The 18989-nt window shown below is 38.7% G+C and overlaps 3 protein-coding genes across 3 annotated transcripts; 2 read left to right on the forward strand and 1 right to left on the reverse strand.

Moving 5' to 3' along the window:
• The first annotated feature begins 2767 nt into the window (after nt 1–2767).
• On the forward strand, nt 2768–3432 carry LOC108038504 (C-type lectin 37Db-like). Its single transcript, XM_017115321.2, has one exon. The coding sequence runs from the start codon at nt 2891–2893 to the stop codon at nt 3320–3322; it is 432 nt and encodes a 143-aa protein (XP_016970810.2). The 5' UTR covers nt 2768–2890; the 3' UTR covers nt 3323–3432.
• A 104-nt stretch (nt 3433–3536) lies between these two features.
• On the reverse strand, nt 3537–6511 carry LOC108038505. Its single transcript, XM_017115322.2, is given in 5 exon segments — nt 3537–4043; nt 4124–4287; nt 4290–4645; nt 4842–5346; nt 5668–6511. Coding segments are annotated over 5 exon segments (2376 nt in total).
• A 5572-nt stretch (nt 6512–12083) lies between these two features.
• Nucleotides 12084–18104, forward strand: LOC108038520 (major royal jelly protein 1). Its single transcript, XM_017115347.2, has 3 exons — nt 12084–12221; nt 15834–16658; nt 17224–18104. Exons 2-3 carry the CDS (start codon nt 15847–15849, stop codon nt 18002–18004), a joined length of 1593 nt encoding a protein of 530 aa, XP_016970836.1. The 5' UTR covers nt 12084–12221; nt 15834–15846; the 3' UTR covers nt 18005–18104.
• Nucleotides 18105–18989: the final 885 nt, after the last annotated feature.

Consider the following 18989-nt stretch of genomic DNA (forward strand, 5'->3'; position numbering starts at 1 on the left):
TTATTTCCATCTTTAAACATTAATAAAAATATTTTTTTTACCCAGAGGCACGTTAATCTTGGAAAAATCGATTATAATAACCACAATGCTGACCTAGAAGTGTAACAATGTTTGGATCGTGGTTAGGACTCCAGCTAAATTTTAGTATTTTAATTTTTGTATCAGTGTAGCGGCTGGGAAGCAGAGAAACATACGGTACTGAGCGCCATGGTAAACAACAGCGCGATTGCTCACCCACAGACAAACACTCACACACCGTGCAGATCCTCCGGATCGGAGCATCCCCATCGTAGGCGTAGCATTCGCTCTCCATCTGTATCTGTATCTTTGTCTGCAGCTGCGGATGTATCTGTATCTGTAGTTGTGTCTATGCCGTGTTCGTTTTTTGTTTTGTCTAATTTTTAATCAACTTTTGCACGTTGGCCCAATCCATACATGGTTGCGATGGAAATCTCTCAGCGATGATGAGAACGCACTCGCAATTAGAAATAAGAATTTCAAAACAAAACCAAAAGTTATATATCGCCGCATTCTCTCGGCCATAATTTTGTGGGTGTGGGCTGTGTTGTTGGGTGGGTGGGTGTGTTAGCTGGTTAGGGACTCAAAAGCCATAAACGCAAACCGAAATTGTTAATAGAGCGCACAGTGCATTTATAGATTTGCCAGATTTTGCTTGGCAAAACTAAAATTAATTAAAAATGCCCCAACTCATTTGCCCATTAACATTTCCTTTGGCTTTTCTTTTTTTTGGCACATTCTCATTAATCACAAACGAGATCATTAAAATCCATTCAGTTAATGATCAAAACTCTTAATTGACTTATATGGTGATCTGGGAATTTTTAAAAATAATAACAAAAAAAGAAAAATGCGTTTGTTGTTTACACAACTCTCTCATTTTTGGAGAGTCCGTGTGTGGGTGGGGAAACTGTGTGTGAGATGGAAATCCAAGGGAAAGGCAAAAATAAATAAAATGAAAACCGTGCGCTCTCACGTTTTTGCAAGAGATTCTTTGACGCTTACGCGCAGAAACGTATCTAGAGTATGGAATTCTATTTTTAATTAAGAACTCACGAAATTCTTATATTTAATTTTAGATAAATATGTGATTGGCCAGTTATCGCAGGTGAGGAAGTGAAATTTCTTAACAGGTCTGATTGAGTACCCTGTTGGTTAATAAGGTGGCTATTCGATCAAGCAATTCAATAATCAATTCAAAGTAGAATTTTTTTTTGATGCACTTTATTAATATATTTCTGTGCCATTACCAAACTTAGGGACTAACCTAATCATTTATAATTTTGTATAAAAAAATATAGAATTTCCCCAATATATATACGTTCATTCACTCTATTTTCCCCACTATTAGCTGAGTAATCGGCAAACATTTTCACAACGCCTTGTTGGGCGCCATTCACTCGGTTTGCCATGACGCCTAGTTGGTCAGCAATAATATAAAAATACGTCTAAATATATGTTAACGACTGTGTATTTTGTTTTTTTTTTCAATTTTCGGCCCACATTAGTTGGCTAGCAGCTGATTGAATTGTGTTGGCCAGCAACAACACAAATCTGCCAATTTGATGATACTGCAACAAATGTGCTGCCTGAAAATATTATTTATATAAATCTGTGAAAGCCACATATACGAAATTTGGTTTGGGGCAGAGCCATCAGGGGCGGAGGCACCAGCCCGGCCAGAACTAAAAAGCGGCGAACAGGCCAGGTCGGAACATTGGGCCACCACCTTTTAAGGATGCGCCAAGCAACGGAGGAGAATGCCGACGACAGCTTGACGTTGGCGGCGTGCGCGCTTGTTCGCTTTTCTGACAACCAGCCGCATCGCCAGCAACTATGGGTACGGATATGAGTGCGGATATAAGCACGAACACGGAGGAAAATATCAGATAGTTTCCCAATTCTACTAGTTAAAATGGACTAAAACCTAAAAAATATGATCTCAAAAATGAGAGTCAAGAAAACAAATTTGTTATCTATTTAACGTTACTTACGTTCAATTGATTTTGTTTGGTGTACCTTCATTTTTAACAAAATACAAGTCTTTAAAGTAAACAATTCTTTATTCTCTAAATATAAATTTACTCACCAAAGTTTAATGCATTTTCATGCTAATATCCAGATGAAAACCATTTGTTTTTTCTTTATGTGCAGCAGCAAGCAAGACTGCATTCCACGATGTATTGCAATACTGTATTTTTAAATTGAATATTGTGCCAAGAAAATATTAATATATAAGCATATATTTATGAATCTTTTCGAACAAAATTTGGACATTTATAATATTTAATTTGTATTTAATGCTATTCATTTAATGCACATGTTTACTTGCACAGGGCGTATGTGTGATCAATAAAAATCAAACGCGTCCGCTAATTTTAGAATAGAAGTTTTACTACTTTAGTATAACTAGCCCTCAGGTGGTAAAACTTGTTGCATACTTTCTGGCAGAATCCGTATCTTCAAAAGAGTAAACGCTTTTTCTTTCTTCGAAGTCTAATCTCATTATGAATGTGAAACATAAATAATGCGAATTGCATATATTTTTTTCATTCTTTGTTGCAATACATTATTCTTCTTATCTGCCAAGTGTGACACGCTTGGCATATAATCAGTCTACAAAATATAAAAAAAAATATTTGGAAACATTAACATCCGGTTTGGGTCACATATATTAATCGCTCTTATCACCAGCCTATAAATACTGCTGACCAAAAGAGGGAGGTCTCAGTGCTTATTCAAATACAAAATGCTAAAGACCACATATATTTTACTTTTTGCTTTTATTGTTTACTTCACCTCAACGGAATGCCGTGAAGTTTCGCCACAGGATCAGTGCTATCCTTTGGTGACTTAGCCGTTGCTGGATCTTATGGCTGCGAGTCAGGGCCGGGATTCTGGTGAATCGGTTAAGAAAACCGTCCCGCAGAACTTCCAAAAGATTGGATCCCGGTACTTCTACTTCGAGGAAATCCATAAGAAGAATTGGTATGCTGCTGGAAATTCTTGCCGGCGGATGGGCGGCACTCTGGCCAGTATCCAGAGTGAGGAGGAGTTTACCGCCATCAAACAACATCCTAAACGCATCTCCAACGAGCACTACTGGCTAGACATTAACAACCTGGGCGACGAGGGTCATTATATGTCTTCCACAACCGGTCAGATTGCTCCGTTCTTGAAGTGGGCTTGGACAGAGCCAAATAATCTATACGGAGTAGAGCACTGCATTGATCTCTATGTGGAGCACATGTACGATAACAACTGCGCCAAAAATTATTATTTTATTTGTCAAGCAAATAATTAGTAATAATAGATTACAATAAAGTTTTTGAAATGCATAATGTGAATGAGAAAATGATTTCATAGTAAAATAAATCCAGCTTCCAAATATTTTCCACAAACTTATTAGGAACATATGCTATTCTTTTATTTAAATAAATAAGCTGAAAACGACGGAAATAAAAATAATGATTAAACATTTTTTTTATTCTGTCTAATGAAAATGTTTGATAATGAGCTTATAGATTATTTAACACTTTCACATTTTTGACCAATCTTTTCCTTTTAGATCGAAGGGCATATTTAACGTAGCACCATTCGACGGCAAAGACGCAGCTTGCCACCAGTAAAAGTCCGCCGGAAAAAGCGATGGCACCTCGAAATTGGTCGTAGGTAAGAGCCTTGAAAGGATCCTCGCGCACTCTGGTGATCTCCTCGTGAATCTTGCGCCGCATGTCGAGGTCGCGGGCCCACTTCTGCATATGTCCCGATTCGATGATGTGTTGGATCACCGGGTTGATCTGGTGCAGCAGATGGTACTTCTTGGGCAGCAGCATGGTCACTAGGTAGACATACAGGGATTCCCGTCGATCGAAGCAGTAGAGGCGATCTCGTTGGATCCGCGGATTGTAGAAGGAGTGCTGCCGTGAAACAGCCACTGCGATGTGTTCATTTTGAGCGGCATTATTGAGACAGTCCACCAAATTATAGCACATCTTGAACTTCTCGCGAATGTACTTGAATATCTGGAAATGGGTTAATAATAGTTTATATATTATTATGTCGGAAACATTATAGACATAGACATTGACCAGAACTGACTCACCTCCCCATCTTTGTTCAGGTGACGTACGTTCTCGGAGGTGCCCATGATGGTCATTCGATTGATGTATATCTCCTCCAGAGTCTGAATCTGGTAGGAACTACGGGGAGTGGTCAGCGTGCTGATCAGAAAACTCTGGTACGTGTTACTGAAGAAGAAGCCCATAAAAAAGAGAGCCCAAATAGTTGCCTCAAAGTCAGTGAAAAGTCCTGCACTCGAATGGACTGGTTGAGCAAGATACCCAGAACCCTTAGGCAAATGGGGAAATATCCATTCAGATTACTAAAACGGAAACCAGAAACACGTTGGGCCATTAAAACCACCAGAGAGCATGTAACCACAAAGAGTCCGAGCAGAAATCCCGCGTCAGCATTAAAAGTGGCCACGAAATTGAAGAAACCATGTCTGCGCTTTGCCCTTGCCACGCACCATGTCAACTCGTCCTGGTGATACGGGATGGAACTGGATACAAACTGGCTGATGCTGGGATCCTCATCAATTCCACCCACAATCATCTCGATTTCTCTGCAATTATTTATAATAATATTACAAAAATATAAATGAAATGCTAAAAAATGTATTCACAAGAAATAAAAGATTAAAAACAAAAATGAATACAATATAAACATAAAACTTTTCAGGAAATATCAAAAATATCATTGACTTTGAAAATTAACTAATATTTTGTTGTATTATTTTGTTTATTTAATTTAATACTTACCCATCGATCAGCTGCTGAAAAAGGTGGTACAAATTGCTGTTTTCGGTCTGCAGTTCGATGTTTACGTGCAAACGCTCGGCAATAGTCTGTACCATTTGGTACTCAATTCCACTCAACTTGAGCTTTTCACTGGTCTGGACATTGGTGTCAGGGATGGGATTGCCACCGTCCTCTTCCGGGTAACCATAGCTCTCGTCATCCGTTCCCCCATAACTGGGGGAAGTGTCGTTGTAGTCGTCCCCATCCGATTGAATGCCGTAGTAGATGTCCTCCACGGGTTCCTCTTCACTGTTTCGAAAAATATATGGTTCCCAAGGACGAAAGGATGCTGTTAGAGGACATCCACTGAGATCGCGAGGGAATTTATCCTCAAACTTTGCCCGATAGAATTCCTCGATAGTTACTTCCGGCTCTGAAGAGTTGGCATTTAAATTATTTTCAAGTTCCTCATTATCTGTTCCATTTTCAGTTGAACTTTCAGTTTTATCGTCGTTTGTTGTCTCTGCTGAAGTATCATATACATTTTCATTACTATCGTTAGACAGGGATTCTGAATAATTGGTATTTCTTTGATATTTCGTCTCGTTACTCAGTTCGTAATCTTGATGTTTAGAATCATCATTATCTTCTTGACTTATGATAACACTTTCTTCGCTTTCTTTTTTGCCTTCATTTTTTTCTGCACTTTTATTTGTTTGATTTCCATCATCGATATCTTCCTGTTCTTGACTTAAATCAGCCTCTTTATCATCTGAGTTTTCGTTAGCACTAACTTCTTTGCTTTTTTCTAGGCTCTTATTACCATATTCATTGTCTTTTTCTTCACTTTGTTCGGTTTCCTTATCATCGCTACCAGTTTCTCCACTTTCTCTGCTATTTTTTGAAACCTCATTTTCCTGATCTTTAGAATTTTCTTGACTGTTGACAGACTCTGCCCCGTTCTCCTGGCTTCCATCGCCTTCACCTTCGTCGTAGTCCTCGTCCTCATTATCCTTTTCATCGCCAGGATAGTCACAGGCATCCAGTAGCTCAACAGATATAACCCGATTTCCGCAATTGTTATCCGGGTGGTAGGGAAATACGGTCTTGCCATAGAAGAAATTGTTTTCTTCGCTCTGGCCAATGACATTCACGTTGAAGATCTTCTTGTTTATGAAGGTAAGGAGCAATTCAACCATTAGGTCAGTCATCTCCTCCTCCGTTTCTTCCAAACTGGCCAGATAAACGACGAATTGGGCCAGGGGATTCCAGTTGACCATGGTTTTCCAGTGCTCGATTATGTCGTCCAGATCTTCGTCCTCTAGACTCTCGACGATGAGGAAATAGCACTGCGGCTTCTCGTTCAACAGGACCTTGGATGACGAAGAACCCCCCTCCCTGGAGTTCGTTATCAAAAGGCTCCATGGATACTGTCCGTATGAGTTCATGCCTCTTAGTAACTGCTCCTGGATATTGTGTAACTGATAGTTTCGATTGAAGCAGAGCACTGAGCCGGAGAGTCCATCCCCGGAATCGAAATATTTCCGGAGCAAAGCCAGGATGCAAGCTTGCTGCCCTTTGTCCTCAGATTGAACCTTCATCAGATTGATTCCGAATCCGTGGACTCCGAACTGCAAACTCCAGAGGAGCAGCAAGGTCGCTAACCAAAACCGGTGCTCAGGTGTGGACATGCCGATAGCGACTGAATGTGCCACGCCCACAGACCACGCCCCTTCTGGGCGAGTAACGCACTCCCAGTCTCGAGGGACCGGCTCTGTTATTATACTGCAATTATGTTAATTTTTCAATCTCTGGACTGATTTGGCCCCTCAGCTGTGACTGTTGGGCATGAAATATATTTTCCCCCATTCCGCCTGGTTTGTTTGTTTAGGCCACGTTTTTTATGGCCTCGTCATAGCGCTGACGCTCCAATTGAATTGCGACAAGTCTTATCTGAAATCTTTTCGAGCCAATATGCTACTCTGCCTGCAACTCCAGTCAGTCCAACTCAGTGTTAGCATTTTAGCTATTTTGTTGCTGACTTATGGGCTAAATATTTATTAGAAATATTTTAAATAAGCCAAAGCCCATACTTCTACAATTCAAAATTGTTCAAGCATTTATGATTAATATGTAGTCTTTTATTAGCTGTTAATTTACTTTGTTTAAATGTTGTCTTTATTAATCTTATAGTCTATTTTATGCACAGAAACTCTTCACTTAATAGATAACTATTCTTAATTTAAAAAATTAAAGGTAAAAAACGTCCTTATTTTTTATATATTTTTTTTCTTATTTTTGTCGCTATTTTCTCTACGTTTTTTTTGGTACAAACTTGCCATTTTTCACCGGATAAATTCGAGCAGAGCCAGCCAAACTTAGGCCATTCCTTTACATGGTTGGTTAGAGCCTTACCCAGTTGACATTAAAGTTGAAGTCTCGCTACCAGCGGGAACAACAAGGCCTGACATTTTGGACTCATAAATAACATCGCACCGGATTGGAAAGAAAAAACAAATTGAATAAAGCGCGTGTGCTGAAAAGAAAAAACAAGATACACGACCACATGCAATGCAATCGCAAAATGTTGGTGGGCACTGAAATTTTGAATCCAGCAAATTGCCCTCATTTTTATTTATCTCTTGGCCGGCAACATATTTCATAAACGCATTTTTAACTGGATTTCATTGCGCAAATCGTAAAATTTAATTTCCATACATTGTATTGGTTTATTACCATTACATTTCGTACACATACATAGTTGCAAGATTTTTATTACCACCTTCAGATAATTAAGACAAACCAATAATTAATAGGAACTATTAAAAGTAAACAGACATCAAATTAGTCAATCAAGACTCAATTAATATAAGATTGCTGCTAGAACTATGTATATTAGTTCCAATTCAATTGAATAATTTTCCAATAAGGCAATCATTGAAGTTTGATTTTGTCCCAATGGTAGTAAAAGTTGAGCCAGTTTGTGCTCTGTGGTCATGAGCTACAAAATATGTTAAGTATGTTAAATATTCGAAATTCATTAACTATGCGAGTAAATCGAGTTGGTGACGGTTTTTGTTATGTCTGCCCGCCAAATCTTTAATTAATAATAAATTAAATAATTTGATATAGCTATGCATGCATCACAAAATAAAACGAAAAATCACTTGCCTAGTCAGTATGGTAATCGGTTGAAAACATATTTTGCCAAAGCACAAATGAAATATACTTGTTTTTTATTTTTGAATATATAAACGAATAAGTACAAAAGTAAATTATTTTTTCTTTTTTTTTACTCTTTTAACATAGCACTTAGCATTTTTTGTTGTGGTTTGATTGTGACTTATGAACTGGGCCAATTGTGTAGACGTTTTCTTAGCAATTCTAAATTTAACCTGTCAAAAGTCGTTATACTTTAAATCTACATAGAATTGTTTATACTTTAAAAATAACGATTTTATAAATATACTTTTTAGCTGATAAGGCGAAATAAAAGTTATCCTTAAATTTACCACTTTATATTTATGCTGCAATTTATGATGGTGCCCATAGCATGGAAACATTTGGGTGACTCATTTGAAAAAAGGTATTCGAATTTCGTTATGCCAGAAGCGTGTATTGTGGGCAATTTATTAGTTTGACGTTTGAAAACAAAGCCAGCATGCATGTCCAGCTCACTGCGACCCCTCTGTCTCCATTATATACTATATCGGATCAGTTCAGTCTGCTATACTTCGCATTGGCCACAGGCGTCAAAGTCGGAGTCAGTTGCAGCACTTTTGGCATGGTGCCGACCTTCGTCACGAGAATAGAAAAAATCATAAGTGCACCGAAAAAAAAGATAAAGATCAAGATCAAACTTGAATAGTTCGCAAAATCGTAATCTTTTAAAACGATATATTTAATCGGTTATTAACCTTTCATTTTATCTTAAAAAAAACCAATGAAAAAAACAGAAAAAAAAATTATAGCTTTTACAATTTCAAAAAGGTACCCATAAATAGTTTTAAGGTTCATTGTAACAGTGATTTTCATTAATAAAAAATATGACTTATTTTTTTTGTGTTTATATGGGTAACTAGTGGCCATATATACTCAAGACTGATTTATTGGGCAAATGGTCGAGTAATAATAACTCTCCAACCGCAGTATGGTGCTTGAATATTATTGGAGGATATTGATAATCCGGTGGTATTCACAATCGACGGAAAACGAAAGTATGCGCCACTCAAAATAATACAAAGCAGTTGTGGCTCTACCTTTGTGCCTGTCTGTGGGAAACCGGCTATTGACACACCTTCTGCGGAGGTGGAGCCTTCAAGCCACATTGGCCTAATTGGTTTTATGGTCTGCACTTATGGAAAATCAAAAGGCAAGCACTAAAGCGGACCCATTAAAAGCGCTTAAAATTAGTGCTGATCGCGATATTAGTTGATTGAAACTCCGGCACATAGAATGTTTAGCCTCAAAGGTCCCAGGCCCACCTAAATGGCCGAAATGATTACCAAATTCATCAAGACCTTGTCGCCGATGACAGAGCCGGTAATGAAACTGTCAACAGGCGAATAGAGCTGCCTCCGGTGCCTCAGATTGATTCAATTAAACTCACATTTGTGCGCACAGAATGCGCAAATGAAGCAATTGCACGTTGACGATGACAAGGCATTTGGAGAATGCTAGTGGACAGCCAGAAAGCCTCAATTTGAAACATATTTAAAGTTCATTTCGTAATGGACACAATAAGAGGAGATATGTTATTATTGCTTTAAGGTACATGGAGAACAAATTTATAATCATTTTAAAATTACCATACTTATACTTGGAGGTCTTTTATTTCAACTCAAGAACTAATGTTGGAATTATAAATGAAGACATTTTATGTTTAGTCCACTTGGTTGTTTATGTGCATTTCTATCAATTTTCAAATTTCTTTAAATATTAGTTTAATTTATTATGAAAGCTTTAGAGGAGGGACTTTCTATATTTAATTTGTAATTTATTTAAAAATTTATTGAACATATAGATTCAGGATGCTAAATTAAACTGAGTTAATTATACGTTTAACCACCATTGTTTTCATTAACTTATATATTTGTCAAGATAAGTCAAATTTTATAGACAAATAACTTATTCGGTTCAAGCCTTTCACTGTCTTTTAAAACCAGTTCAAAGAATTCTGAAAGTATTTTGTTGTTAAGTATATGATGTGATGTATATAGACCCTCTAATAAACGTATTCAGAATTTATCATGAGTGATTTTAAGACACAAAATTCTCGGCAATGACAGTTGCAAACCTATTTTTTTTTCAGTGTGTGGTCTTCAGGCGTCACAAGGCGTTGCGGCTATTAATCTTCAAGTGTTCATCGTCACCTGGAGCGAGTCATATGGAGCGAGTGGCCACAGCAGACCTGCCTCAGATTTTGTTTCTCCGCGGATTGGTTACTTTCGAAACGGCCAGCCAAACGGCTAATGATCATCGGTCCAGGGCGTTTGTTGTGAAAGGAAACTGTGAGGTTTGTGATAGTTTTGATAGCCGCGAATTGCCTCGGGACAGGCACACAGGCCACCTACGTTTCCGGCCGGCTTACATACATGTCGTAACATCGGATTCGGATTACTCGGTTATATCACTGCTAAGCATATCGGCTGACATTGGCCACAGCCTTGAACCGGCGTTCTTAGAACCGGTACTACATAAGTGCTTATTTAGATCGTAACTTGGCATTTGCGTCGGTCCAAGTGTTCTCCGAAAATACGCCAATTAAACAGAGTGAGTGAAACAAATGAAAGCCGATAACAAAGTGAATGTCGAACGGGCTCGGCCCAAAAGCAGGGAATTTACACGTGCTAATTAGAGTAATCATCCCATGATAATGCCCCAAAAGTCAGCACCCATCCACGCATTGGTTATTTCGAGCAAGTAAACAAATTCCATGTGTCACAATGCAAACAAATACAGATCCAAGGCAGTTAATGCTAACTTGGCTAATTCTGCCCGCAAACCAGTTTCAATCTGGCTGCTGCAGTCACCTTTTTTGCATAACCCCTTTTAAGTGGGGCTTTTCACGTTTTTTGGGTTAGCTGAACGAACGAAAATCGTCGGCAGAGAACATTTTGGGATTTGGATTTTCAATTGGAGACCGAAATTCAAATCGCTCGGAGTACTTTCCATTTTCAATTGGGAGCAAACATGTTGGCTCCCTCAAAAGAGCCGCCTGTTAAACTCTTGGGCTTTCACTGGCTCCAATATTGGTCAAATGTAAATGGGTTCCTGCATGCATGTTATGAAACTCGATTCCAGTTCAGCCCAGTTGGACAACTCCGATGGAAATCCAGTCTGTGTGCTAAGCTCTAGCACCTGTCCTGCACCAACAACTAGTTATATGAAAGGGTATAAATTTAAATAATTTTAATTAAATATAGTCAACAGAAGGCGGAATATAAATCTCAGAGGCAATTGGTTGGGCAATCAATGAAAATTGAAATGCAGCTTTGATGAAAATCCAGCTAGTATGCTATTAAAATATACATATTTATACTTTAAGAAGGCGGAATATAAATCTTCTACATGGTTGGACAATTATTTATCAATTGCAGGGCTCTGAAAGTTGAAATATAGTATGCAGGCTTTTATATTCTCAGTTCACTCCATTGAAAACATTTCACATACTCAACAGAAGGTGGAATATTAATCTTAAATTTGACTGGGCAATTACTGAAAATTCCAATGCCGTATTGTGTATTCCCAAAATATGCATAAAACAAATCTTCATTTAAGCTGAACAGGCCTTTCTAACTGGTTGTGCGTTTTTTATTGGCCCCGAGTACATTTAATTTATAACTGTCTGTTTACCTTAAATTCCGCATCATCACCATGCGGTACAATGGACTCTCCATTGACAAAAACAGGCGCTGATATGCTGATATAAATACCGAAATTCACGAGAATGTTGATAGCGATAATGAACTTGTAAAGAGAGAAAACACAAATGCCGCTGCGAATAACAACTAAATTACAACAATTGGCTGTCGAGTTACAAGCAGTCATAACTCGGAGGCTTTGATGCAAATGTGCGGAAGCAGGCACAACAGAGCGTATGAGCGATGTGTGCCACGAAGAATAGCTGCTCTGAATATCCGAACGTATAAGAGTTGCTCTGCAGGCTTGCAGCAGGAGGCGCCTAACATTGTAGTAAAGTCAAACAACAAACAACCAACTCTTATAAAATTCGGTGCGCCTGGCAAACGGAACGCAGTCGCTAATCGGCAACCGCAACGCTCAGACGTGTCGCGCGATCAGTAAAAACAAAAGCAGTAGCTGCGGCCAAAGATAAAATAAAATAAAGCAGCAACTTCTCAACACAACAACCAGCTCAAGCAAGCTCCAAAGTGTATCAAAGTAAGCTAATGCCAGATGAACCGCAAATTGGCCTGGCCACAAAACAAAAGACTTAGGCAACGAACGCGGCAATTGCTACAACGTCGCGAAGTGCAGTTTCTAACGGTTAAAGTGCAAATTGCCGTGCATTTAGTTAACTGGCGAGGCGTTGCCAATGCCACTCTCACCATAATAATCGAAAAAGAAGCATATAGAGCCCATCGGTTAAATTGGCAAATCAATAGCCACAGCCAAGGGTATTCGGTTGCACAGTTGTGAGTTATTAGCCAAATGCCCCGATCGCGTGTGTCAGTGCTTTAGTTTGGTGTGTGGCCAAAAGAAGCCGCAGCCGGAGAACGGAACTGTGTTAATTAAGTTTTGTTGGCAAACGCATTTTATTTTTTGTGATACATTTTGGGCCCAATTAAAATCGATCGACGCCGCGAAGTGCAGTTACCTCTACGTGACTGCTGATTTAGACTGGATTTATGACCGCATATTTGTATACATATCTGTTCGGCTTTAAGGAAGCTGACACAGCGACCTTTTCCGCCGCTGGCAAAAATACGAAATTTACAAGCAGGTGTTAATCAACCTTCGGCAAACGTGCCTTCCACTCAACTTCGCAGCAGTCTTATGTTTTATGAGAACACCAAAAATAGCCGATTCAAATAAGATCTAGGAATCATAGTACAACTCAATTGTGATTAAACATTTTCGGTCTCATGTCCATTGTGGAACGCGTGAGAATTTGCTGAGCGACAAGGTGCAAAACATTGTGATTCAGATAAGGCAACACACGACCAAATAGCTCTATATGAGCCGCAGAGTATGTAGTACTAGTTAGTGCAACTAGGTTGAAGTTATTTTTCTTAATTGGCCTCTGGCGTCCAAGGGGAATCACACATTACTGTTGCATCACAGCTGGCTATGGCACTTTTTCAAAGGGACCCCAATTAATAAATGGCCTGTCAAAATCTGGCCCATATTGTATACATTTCTTTTGTTAGTCCAATTGTCTCCAAAAAGATTTATGTTTGAAATGCTTTAATAAAGCAAATTATGCCATTGTTTAAAGGTTATTTTGGACCTAAGCTTTCATAGCATTTTGATTTTGTTTTTATGTTGTATTTAATTAACATGATTCGTTGAATACATGTCGTAGCTTAAATCATAATGATTCTCCCTGCTAAATGATTGTCAAGCTGTATTGACATACTTAAATTAAAATGGTTCAAAATATGTTTAAATAGGTTAATAAAAAAAAGATCTAGAAAAAAATTAGGCAATTTAAAGATTTTAAAAACGATAGCACTTACCTTTTTAATTTTAAATTACATTGATTAAAGCTGCATGTCTACAAAGCAAAATTGAAAATTTTATAAAAGTTTACTCAGCCAAAGCTTTTATTAAAAAACTAGTATTTAATAATTTTCTCAAGAGGTTTCTATCGTGCAGCCAATTTATTTTCAGCATACGCTTTCGAACAGCTTCGTGCTCAAATTTAATAGACAAATTAAACGAAAATTAAGCGAAATTTTATTGGGCTGCCGTAGCTCTCATCATCATGAATGGCTTTTAACCGAAATGCGCACTTCAGTCAAAAAATAATTATAACAACATGTAAAAGTGGCTTCGCGTTTTGCAGCTTGTAACTCTTGACTTGTAAACTCATTGTAAACGGTTTGTTCCGCTTGTGAGCCCATACTTGTGACAAAAAGCCCCATCAAGTTTTCTTCTTCTCACTCATTTTCTTTATTTTATATAGTTTTGGGAAATTGCTCGAATTTCCGCTTGGTGTTGCACAAGTGTTATGTAAAGTGCACAAGTACTCAGAAATAAATCACTCTCATGCGTGTGTGAAGCCGAGATCAGCCTTGACTTTAGCTTTTCTTTTTTTTAATGTAATTTATCAAATGCCAGTTGCTAGCCTGGAAATTACAAAAATTCAATTATCTTCAACTGCTTATCGTGGCACGCGCCAATGAAAGTTTCAAGCCTCACGTTAGCCATGTTTGTCTGCAATTTGCCAAATCCAAACGAGTCTGGGAGTTGGCTCCGGCAGTTAATAGTATATGATTTGAGCGAAATCAGAGACAACTGCCCAGAGCCAATTGGTCGAAATATTCAAATGTCAAACAGGGTCTCTTTCAAAATTAAACTGTCAGTTCCTTATGTCTCTACAGTGCCAAAGCTCGCTTGGCAATTAAAAAACCTATGCGTTTTGATGGTACACTGCGAGTAAACCAATCAGAAACTTATATGTTTTAATTGAAAAGAGACACTAAGGAATAAATGTGTTATTAGATTTGAAATTACAATCGATATTTTAACATTAATAACTTGTGTAAATTTAATATCTTTAGTAAAACCAAAACATACATCAAGTTAATGGTAGGACTCGCACAATCAACTAAGTGCAATAAATATATTTAAATCCAATTAGGAGTCAGGTTGCGCTGGGTGTATTCGAAACGGAGAAACACTGTTAGGGTTATTTATAATTTTTCTCAGTGCATTTCTTGCAACCGGGTATTGAGATCGTGACGGCGAGTGGGATACCACTGGCGTGAGAAATTAAAGCACGCCGCAAATGCAAGCGCAAGTATCTGATGGATACGGACACTTCAATCTCTGCACACATGGGACGTCTAAACTGACCCGGCTGCAATGCGAACTCATTTGAATACAATCGCCAAGCCCACTCCGCGTTTTGCAGTCTGCAATCCACAATCTGCAATCCGCATACCGGCATCGACACCGGAATTGGCACATTTACATGCAATCTGTATCACCGCCAATATCCATACTTGCATCTAGATTGAAAGGGCTTTGATATGACAATGAAGTCTATTGCCTTACTGGTTCCATTTAGATTAATGGAATTGGCTGGGAATTCTATGAAATAGGTTACGGCATTGTATGCAGATTGTAAATTACCCATTAAAAATACATCATCTGCCATTGCTAGAACGACGTGATAATCGTTTGGATTTAATTCATTCAATAGCACGAATTAGGGTCCCTGGTACGTTACTGATTGATTATTCATTCAATGCTGTGGTTCCCAAAGATTTTACACTAAAAAAAATTATTAAAGATCGTAAATAAACAGTATAAAAAGAATAAAAAGAAGAACTTACTGATGTTAGTCCAGAGAAATAATCACAATTAAGAAGCTTTTAAAGTTTAAAAGATATAAGGATTGCGAATTTATAATAGAATTAAAATCAAAAATCATTTCAAATTTTTGGTATAAAAATCTTCAATTGGATTTTTCAAATTATTTTTTAAACGAACAATTAGGTGCATTTGAATTCAAAATTAGTTATGTTGATGTTAATTCTATACAAGAAGGTTTTTACAATAATAATGAAGTTATTAAAGTAACAAATAATACTTTCTGCTTCATGCTTTTCAATATTCTCAATGATCAAGACAATAAGCAGTGATTTTTATGTTGGGAAAATTTCTGATTCCGATTTCCCCTCTTGACGATTGTCCGGCAAAAAGTCCGGAAATAGAAATGATAGATAAGCCACTGCAAAATCTGAATTGCAGCAGTTTAAATTCTGGTCCGGCAGTGACTGCAACATCAAGTAATTCTGGTTTGGTATCTTTGCTATTTCACAGCTCCCATCTTGCCATGTTTCGCATCCTCGTTGGAGTGGTTTGCGCGGTCCTTTGGTCGCCGGTTAGCCAGGCTCTAGGTCCTGGCTTGCAGGCGGCCAAGCAGTGGAAGCTCCTGCGCTACAACTTCCAGCCCCAGGCGCCAATCACCGATCCCAATTTCTATAACCCGCAAAATGTTCTCATCACGGGAGTGGCCGTCACGGATGATCGTATATTTGTGGCCACACCAAAGCTCTTCTCGGGCGTACCCTCGACTGTGAGTTGGGTGTCCAAGGCCCAGTTCGGGGATTCCCCCACCCTGCAGGCCTTTCCCGATTGGTCCTTCTCCAACACCGGACGCAGTGACTTCAACTGCAGCGATCTCGTCTTGACCTCGGTTTACCGACTGCGTCTGGATTCCTGCAATCGCATTTGGCTGTTGGATGCGGGAATTTCGCGTTCCCTGGAGGATTACGAAATCACCTGCCCACCGAAGATCTTGGTGGTGGACTTGGCCACGGATCGAGTGGTGCGTCGAATCGACTTCCCCCCGGAGGTCCTGCGAGGAGAGTCCCTCTTCACCAACATGGTGATCGATGAGACGACGGCGAAGGGATGCGACGATGTATTTGTCTATATTACGGACACCGTTGAACCGGGAATCATTGTGTACGATAGTGGAAAGGACGTCACCTGGCGGGTCTCGCATCCGGCCATGTATCCCGATCCGGATTTCGCCCAGTCGGAGATCCTCAACGATCGCTTTGTCCTGATGGACGGCGTAGTTGGGATAACTTTCGATGAGCGCACCGGAGTGGTTTACTTCCAGCCCTTGGCCACCGATAGGTGAGTAATCTCTAAAAACGTTTGCTTACATTTTTAAAAATATTACTATCAGCTGAACAACATATAAAACATTGTTTTTGGATTAGCTACTTGTTATACGAAACAGAGTAAGACAGTAAATAATTCAGCCATCATAAACAAGTAAACAAGACCCTCAAAATATATAAAGATTGACTTAAAATAATTGGTCACGTATTTTCAGCAAAGAGTTATTATTTATAATGCCTTACATTTCTTACTTTCAAATTTCAATGTTAGGTTAATGTTGGTTTAAATAATAAGCATTAAATAAATTCAAAACTCATTAAACAAAATTTGTGCTTGGTCGGAAAAAAACTAGTAAATGATTGTATTATAATTCAAAGTAGTTTAAAAGTTGGATTCTCAAATATTTAAGGTCAGTTACAAATTCCTGCATAAAATTTGCAAATATAATAATTGTTTGCAATATTTGTAAGCTTACTTTAAAGGCCTTTAAGATTTCTAAAAGTTTCTAAATGTTCTGAATGTTTTATTGTAAAAAGAGTAACATTTTAAACTGAAACAAACTCCTTATATTTTTCAGAGTTTTCTCCGTGCACAAGAATGTCCTGCGTGCGGGTCCCTTGCCAGATAACAAGATGTTGGATGTGAAGCTGGTGGGCAAGAAGAGTTCCCAGGGCATTGGACTCTCCGTTTCGCCCTTCGACAGCAGTCTGATCTTCAGTCCCATGAGTGAGACAGCCATCGCCTCGTGGAATCCAACGACCAATCAGCAATCCGTGCTGGCCTTCGATCGCGATCAGTTGCAGTTTGTGGCCGATATAACCACTACAAAATCGGAGCCGGGTGTGATCTATGCCATCTCCTCGAAGTTCCACCGCTTCTTCCTGAAGAACCTGAATCCCAATGAGTTTAACAATCGAATTGTGAGGCTGGAACTGCCCGCTGGAAACTCCCTTTTGGGTCATCGAGTTGCCCTGCCCGCACCACCCACTCACAATAGTTTGCTGAACTATGGCGTTTATAATACCCACGGTCAGACCTCGACGAATGCACTGCAGACGTATTTCACCAGTCCGGCGCTGACCACGCCCCTTACCACCAAATCGCCCTTTAAGTTCGAACTCGGCGGAATCGTTAACTATGCGGCCCGAAATCCATTCACGGCTCTCAATCAGGGCGAGGCCTTCCCGCCCAGCAAGGCGACCAGGGACAACTACCAGCGATCGTATCTGGACACTCTGGTGGGCACCACTGCCCCGGCGGCCACCACCCGTGTGGTTTCGGTGCCACCCACTGCCTACAGCAACCGCCACAGTGGCTACTACTATCAGCGAGCAACGAGATCGTTGGGAGAGCAGTGAACGACCACTTGCGGGCACGCTGCGTATACGCAATGCGTAGAGCAGCCGATGTAAATAAATCCCTATAAATGTAAATTGATTAAAATTATTTAAACACAAATATATCCGTATGTTTTTTTTGAGGCCTTTTGAAAAATTTTTAAGCGATAATAGCAATGTGTATTCGTTTTAGTCATAGTTTTTAAAACTGCACGATGAATAACTCAAAACATGTGAGTCGTTCATAAGGCTTTAAAGCCTTGACATTTTCTTAATAATGAACTCCGTAATATTGGAGAGTGAAAATTGATTCATGAAAAGCGACCAGGAAGTTTTACAAATTGTTCAAAAATATTGAAGACAGAAAATGAAAAAAAGGTAATATATTTGGTAAGAAAACAATATATTAGCATCAGTGAAAAGCTATATTAATGTTTCGCATTCAACTTAAAATTCCAATCAATATTTTTTTACTTTCTTTTCACTAGCTAAGTTTTAGATTAATGCTGGCAATAAGTCAACTATTTAACATTCAAACCAATTAATTAAACGTTAATATCTGGGGTGGCACTTTACCATGGATTATTTTCGCATTCATATGCATTGAATGGCAGTATCACAGCTTTATTAATAATCGAAGAGATTAACAATAATGTCGGAACGAGTATTCCACCTGCTGCAGATTAGTTTGGTAACAGCATATGTCCATATCTGGAACAGGGTATTAGAGATTGTTAAATACTTGCAAGGTGATACTCTTGCTTCCGGCAGGTTTTTTATTTTACGCTTCGTTGACTTTAAATATTACTTAATTTGGAAAATTAATATTTGTATCTTAACACCTCTAAATAAGTTGTTTTTTGAGATTATGGCAAAGTAGAGTAAGGTTAAATAAAATGTGCGAAGAATATTTTTTTTTTGTTAATTCCAAATTAAGCGACCAGTTTCAGTCGTCACACAATTTTAGTATTTGAATGGAATTAATAATTTGAAACTTAAACCGGTC

This window comes from Drosophila rhopaloa, unplaced genomic scaffold (genome assembly GCF_018152115.1).
Source record: "Drosophila rhopaloa isolate 14029-0021.01 unplaced genomic scaffold, ASM1815211v1 contig_167, whole genome shotgun sequence".
Lineage (NCBI taxonomy): Eukaryota > Metazoa > Arthropoda > Insecta > Diptera > Drosophilidae > Drosophila > Drosophila rhopaloa.

Excerpts from the sequence above, each read along its gene's own strand:
- LOC108038504 (XM_017115321.2), top strand. The coding sequence starts at position 2,891 with ATGGCTGCGAGTCAGGGCCGGGATTCTGGTGAATCGGTTAAGAAAACC.
- LOC108038520 (XM_017115347.2), top strand. The coding sequence starts at position 15,847 with ATGTTTCGCATCCTCGTTGGAGTGGTTTGCGCGGTCCTTTGGTCGCCG. Across the intron at positions 16,659-17,223 it reads CAGCCCTTGGCCACCGATAG|AGTTTTCTCCGTGCACAAGA; the intron begins GTGAGTAATCTC and ends TATATTTTTCAG.